Genomic DNA, 6,550 nt, shown 5'->3' on the forward strand with positions numbered 1-6,550 from the left:
TGTTAATGTTGAACAATGGAGGATGCACCTGTTTCTGCTGTATTTATGTCTCTGCCATGCTCATCTTCATACATATATCAGATATGTCCTGCTGGAATGTGACATTATTTGTGTCATACAGGTGTGATGGATCATATAAGTCAATAGGGTGTCAGAATTTATACTTCTCATCCAATCACAGTTAAATTCACTCTGTCCAGGAGGCGCAGTATATCTGGACAAGTTTTGTAAAGAACAAGCCAAAATGAAATAGGAGTAACATCTTTCTACTTCTTAAACAAATATATGGAGTAGAAGTAAAAAGTCAGCTGAAATATAATTACTCAAGAATAGTATAGATAACAAACATTTCTAAAGTACAGTAATGAAGCATTTGTACTTTGTTACTTTACAACTTTGACATATAGGTACTGGATAGTGACGTTCCCTGCAGAGTTCAACCTGGATTTGGGGTTGATCCGGATCACAGAGGAGTTCAGAGAAGTGGCAACTCAGCTTGGCTGCGAGGAGCATTTTAAACTCATTGACATCTCCACCATGTAAGCCCAACAAATACTGCACCTCATAACTGTTTATTAAAACATGTAGTTTTAGATCTAAACGCTGATTGTTTCTACATTATTCTCACAGTCCATCGTACGACTGGATGCGGAAACTGACCCAGAGGAAGAAGCAGGTTAAGAAAGGCAAGGCGTCGCTGTTGTTTGACCATTTGGAGCCCATGGAGCTGGCAGAGCATCTCACCTTTCTGGAGTTCAAGTCGATACGGAGAATATCAGTAAGTCTTATTGTAAGGTCATCCAAGCCAAGACATAGCCTGAAGCATTTGAATTTTAAAGATGTTGAAAAAGTAATAATGCAACCAATTTTCTTCCAAAATAATTGCGGCATTGACTTCATTTAGTTTATGTTATTCTAGAACCATAYATATGTAGTTCTCCTACAACAAAGAAATCAGAAACTACAGCCCTAAACATCCAGGTCTGAATACCCCACTGATATTCATATGGCCTACCTTTTTCAAAGTGTACTCCAGTAAATTAAATCATGAGGTCAGTACAAATTAGGCTGAGGTGGGTACAGTGTGGCAGATGGCAAAAAAGAAAAAAGTGCATGGCGAATAATATCCAATAAAAAGCCATGATTTTTTATTGGTCTTGCAAAATGTTGCCATGTGGCTTGCTGATTGAAAATCTCAGATTTCAGTGAGATCTTAGTAAAATGTTTGCCCATTTTCTTAAAAATGTTGAGTTGATTGTCACCAATAGTCTCAGCCCAATGAGACATGAGCTTAAGAGATGCTGATATACAGGAACAGCTCAAGAAATTAGAATATCATGAAAAGTTCATTTTTTAGAGTGAAATATTAAATACAGTAACCAGCTTTTGGTACTTTTGACRGTGTGGGCAGTGGCCAAGTCCTAATTAACTAACAAATGTCCTGTTCAAGTCAAGCCACTGAGCTGCACTGTAATCCCTAACAGTTGTACTAGCTCATAACTGATAAGGTCACAGCACTCAAATGTCATTGGAGTTGACCAAACTATAAAGTTTTGAGCTCTGTTGAGATTTATGCCACTTTGACTGAAGGGCTCAATATTTTATAGCTAATTTGTRTGTAATGCTCAAAAAGTTTAGGAACCATACACTAGTGTTCTGGTGGGTGGGTCTTATCTCTCCCTCAGTTAAGATGAGTCAGCCATCTTGAATTTGCCTTGACGCAGAGAAGTTTTTGCCAGCCTGCACTGAAAAAACAAACTTTTGTGTGTATTAAAATTTATTTAATTATTCTTTTAAATTTTACAAAAAATTATCAAAATCTCTAAACTACTAGAATTTACTGAATAAACAATATGCATTATATTATATATCAATATTACTGTACAAAAAAAGTAAATGCTAATATTATTTTACCAGTAATATTTAAGTGCTTTTTCTGGACAGCACATAAACATGAATATATTAAGTAATTTCTACTCTTCTGGGCTAAAACTGAGGGTGCATGCACACACAAAGGCTGCTGCTCCTTATTCCCTTGCTTCACTTTTCAAAGAGAGGAGAAGACATGGTCAAAATAAAACATAAGTTGTCTGGTTTCTTTTGCTTGAATTCATTTGTTGGTGTGCAATAGATTGATGGCATAATGCATATTGTAGCATTCTGTTGTGTTTGTCTGTTTGTCATGTCACTGCAGTGGAGGATTGTGGGTAGGATTCATGTTTGTTGTTGTTAAATCATTTTAGGGAATTGTTTAACATTGTTCTTTCAGCAATTAGTCTGTTGTGTTACTCTAATTTTTGTGTTCATTATTTGTTAACTTGTGTTAAACCATTCAGCAGAAGTAACCATAAGTGAGAGTGGTAGGCCTAGTCATTAATAAGACCTGTGAGTTTCGCTTTATCTGTGTTGTTCATGAAGAAGAATCCAACAAAGGTTCTTCAAAACTGCCACCTGGTGGTGAAGTCTTGAACAACATGAGCTACACTTCTGTCTGTAGCTGTGAGGTGTCATGATATTGTGCTTGACGCATGTGCACTGTTATGAGTTGAAAATATAGAAAAATTTGAGTGTATTTCCAGCATTATATGAGTTTAAAATATTGAAAAATTTAAGTGAACTACTCTCTTATCATAGGTTGAGAAAACTTAATACTTATAAGGTAACATTGACATAATTTAAAACAACTGCACATGCAATTTTTATTTTATGTAAACTGAAAACATTTAAAAGCRTCACTAAAATGTTTTTTTTGTGTAATTTGTTACAAAATAAATTTTGATTTCTGTGAACTTATTAGGGTTTACAGTGTGAGGAGGCAAAGAACAGGACTGTTACTCAGTGGTCCAAAGTCTTCTTTTCAGATAAGTCATTTGGAAATCAAGGAGGAGTGGAAAGGAACATAATCCATGTTGCTTAAAGTCCAACGTGAGGTTTCCACAGTCAGTAACGATTTGAGGAGTCAACTCATCTGCTGGTGCAGGTCCACTGGGTTTTCTGAAGTCCACAGTTACTGCAGGAAATTTGAAATCAGTTCATGCTTCTTTCTGCTGACAAGATTTAAGGAGATGCTGATGTCATTTTCCTGCAGGACTCGGCTCCTGCCCAGACTGCCAAAAGTACCAAAAGCTGGTTATGTAAAATTTTAGTTTTCTAAGACAATGAATTGAGGTTTTTCATTATTTGTAAATCATAATCATCAAAATGAGAAGAAACAAAAGCTTAAAATATTCTACTCTAYGTGTAGTGAGTTCATGTAACAGATAGGTTTCAGTTTCTGAACTGGCTGACCAAAAAAATGAACTTTTTTCACAATATTCGAATGTTTTGAGATGCTCTTGTACTAAACCTTTGACCTCAAGTGGATGAAACCCAGACTTTTACTGATTCTCCAACATGATCTCAGGTGTTACAAAAGTTAGCCAAATCTCTGCAAATCATCTTATCAGACCTGAAAATCATTAAAAGTACAGGTATTTGTTGTTGCAGTCCTAAATCACTGCTGAAAAGACATTCATTTGACAAAAACAAAAGTTGGGGGAAAAAGGTTTCATTTTGGTTTTAGGCCAGCTAKTTAAATTAAAAATAACAACTCACGATATTAGCTGTACTATAGTGAAGTTATCAGTCTACTGTGTAAATGTTARCACGGCCACTTCTAAGAATTTAACTGCATCAACAAGAACATTGATGATAAAAATGTTCCTGAAAATGTTCTGGGAAATTTCTCACCTGCCACCAAACTTTGATGTGACGTTGGCACATGGACACGTGCTTTTTGTACCACAGAGTGATAAAAATATTTTCTTTTGTCCTAGTCATAATTACATACTTTCCAACATGTGTTCAAAAAGTCTAAAGACGTAAAAACATCAAACATCCTACCAGATGTGACTGTTCTTGTCACCAAACACATAGCTGTGAATAAAACACATTAGAAGTTCTTCATGTTTGGCTGATTTGGACATTAACGCCACTTTTCTTAGATATTTCTGGCTGTTATCAAATGGAAAATAGGAATGTTTCACAGAAAGAAGCCTCAAACMTATCAGAAAACAAGTTGGGTAACAATGAAACACAACTTTAAGTCTTGACAAAAACAGCTTTTCCCATTACGTCACAAAGGTTATACAGTTTGTTCAGTCTTCCACTTGTTAAGCACAGCGTTACAATCATTTGACTACATTTTAAAATCCACAAAGGGCAGTTTAATTTGAATGAACTTGAATKACCTCTGGGAATCTAAACAATAARTGTAAAAAATGTCARATGTATTTGATCWATGATTCTTTTTTGTTCCCAGTTCACTGATTACCAGAGCTACGTCATCCATGGCTGTCTTGTGGACAACCCAACTCTGGAGCGATCCATCGCTCTGTTCAATGGCGTGTCACAGTGGGTCCAACTGATGGTGCTCAGCAAACTCACCCCTCAGACCCGCGCAGAAGTGATCACCAAATACATCCATGTGGCTCAGGTAATTCACAGATRAGACATTCACTGCAATTTTTGATTTAAAAAAAAAAAAGGCTTAGACTCTCTTTTTTTCTTTAACTGTCTCTGTCCCTGTTGCCACATGACCTGTACACCTGTTCCCCCATGTTTGTCATGTGTGTCTTCTTGAATGGGTGTTCTTTTTTTTAGAAGTTTAGAACTTTATATCATTCAACAAACAAATAATAAAACAAACAATTAATACAAAACAAACACATTATAATATAAACAAACAAATCATTGTGTCAAAAAGACAATCACAACGTAGTCAAATGAAAAGGAGCAGAAAGAAGAATAAAATCTCATAATATCTGCCCCCAGTTAAAAAAATATGCATCTAAAAAAAGTACAATATACGTTTAATAAAACTTATCGTAATACACAATATAATTTCATATAATCAACAAACAGCATCACAACGCAAATACAAATCTTAACCAATATTTTGTTCATTTCTCATTTAGAAAAGAGTTTTAGTATTCAACTAAATAAATAAGTTGTTCCAGCATTCTTAAGGTCATCAAGCAATACACACACACACACACACACACACACACACACACACACACACACACACACACACACACACACACACACACACACACACACACACACACACACACACACACACACACACACACACACACACACACCTCTTTCTTCTTTTTTTCTTTTAAATATATATTTCATTTGAGAAAAAAAAACTACTACTTAAAAGAAAAAATTGCTCAAGGCACAAACAGCCTGTGAATATTCATATTCTTAACTGTTTGTACAGCACCTTGTGAATTTATTTCTGTGAAAGGTGCTATGAATAAAATTTTAATTACTTATTTACTTACTAAAGATATATTAAATAACCATCATTATCTGGATTCATTATATCAAAGAGAAAAACAGTTTAATGGTCAGAAATAAGATCTTCTACCCAGATGGTCAGACGAACATGCTGTGGCTTTCATTTAAAAACATCTTGGATGCACATGAAAATGTTGATAGCTACATAATTTAACAGCTTATTAACACCTTACTTAGTTATAAAAGCTGTACTATTTAAGTTTGATGTTTGACCAATATKACATTTCAAATTTTGGAATAAAAGAGACTCAGCATCTGGTCCAATATTTTACCATAGACAAAAATCCACATTAATCTCTGTGTTACGTCACTTTTTCTTTTRACAACCCTCAACAAGTKTTTGAGAACTGAGGACACTGTTGAAGCTTTGTAGGTGGAATCCTTTCCCATTCTTGCTTGATGAACAGGTTCAGTTGCTCAACAGTCCGGGATTCCTTTTGTATTTTGTGCTACATAATGCTCCACACATTTTCAATGGGAGACAGATGGACTGCAGACAGGCCAGTCTGGTTCCTGCACCCTTTTACTATGAAGCCATGCTGTTGTAACATGCAGAATATGTCTTGGCATTGTCTTGCTGAAATAAGCAGGGATGTTCATGACAAAAATGTTACTTGGATGGCAGCATATGTTGCTCCAAAACCTCTATGTACCTTTCAGCAATAATGGTGCCTTCACAGATCTGACAGTTAGCCATGCCATGGGCACTAACACACCGATACATTTTGTGATATCAATCCTGACAGTCCTTTTCCTTTTTGGACCAGAGGACACGATGTCCATGATTTTCAAAAACAATCTGAAATGTGAACTCGTCAGACCACAGGACACTTTTCCACCTTATGTCAGAATGCTGCAAACAGGCGTTTTTTGAGCATTCCTCAACTTTCCCAGCCTTTTGTTGCTCCTGTCCCAGCTTTTTTTGGAACGTGTTGCAGACATGAATATTAAATATCTTGTCTTTGTATTCAACTGTATATAGGCTAAAAAAGGATTTACAAAACATTTTTATTTATGTTTTATGCAACGTCCAAACTTAATTGGAATTGGGGTTGTATGTTCAGAGCAAGAAATTGATTTATAAGCACACAAGACTTTATGAACCATATAAAGATGTCAAATTAATATGCATCAGTAATTGTGAACATTACCAAAAATGAATAAATAAATAAAAATAAGCAGGCAAAACATGATTTCACAC

General features: G+C 35.4%; 1 protein-coding gene across 4 annotated transcripts in view; it reads left to right on the forward strand.

The window, feature by feature from the left end:
* Positions 1-6,550, forward strand: part of rasgrp3 (RAS guanyl releasing protein 3 (calcium and DAG-regulated)) — a 34,144-nt gene that overhangs the window by 17,338 nt on the left and 10,256 nt on the right. For all 4 annotated transcript variants that reach the window (XM_014002307.1, XM_014002229.1, XM_014002460.1 and 1 more), the window contains exons 5-7: positions 408-539; positions 631-778; positions 4,301-4,474. In XM_014002307.1, coding sequence (XP_013857761.1) covers positions 408-539; positions 631-778; positions 4,301-4,474 — 454 coding nt within the window. The remainder of the gene's footprint in view (positions 1-407; positions 540-630; positions 779-4,300; positions 4,475-6,550) is intronic.

This window comes from Austrofundulus limnaeus, unplaced genomic scaffold (assembly GCF_001266775.1).
Source record: "Austrofundulus limnaeus strain Quisiro unplaced genomic scaffold, Austrofundulus_limnaeus-1.0 Scaffold0, whole genome shotgun sequence".
NCBI lineage: Eukaryota > Metazoa > Chordata > Actinopteri > Cyprinodontiformes > Rivulidae > Austrofundulus > Austrofundulus limnaeus.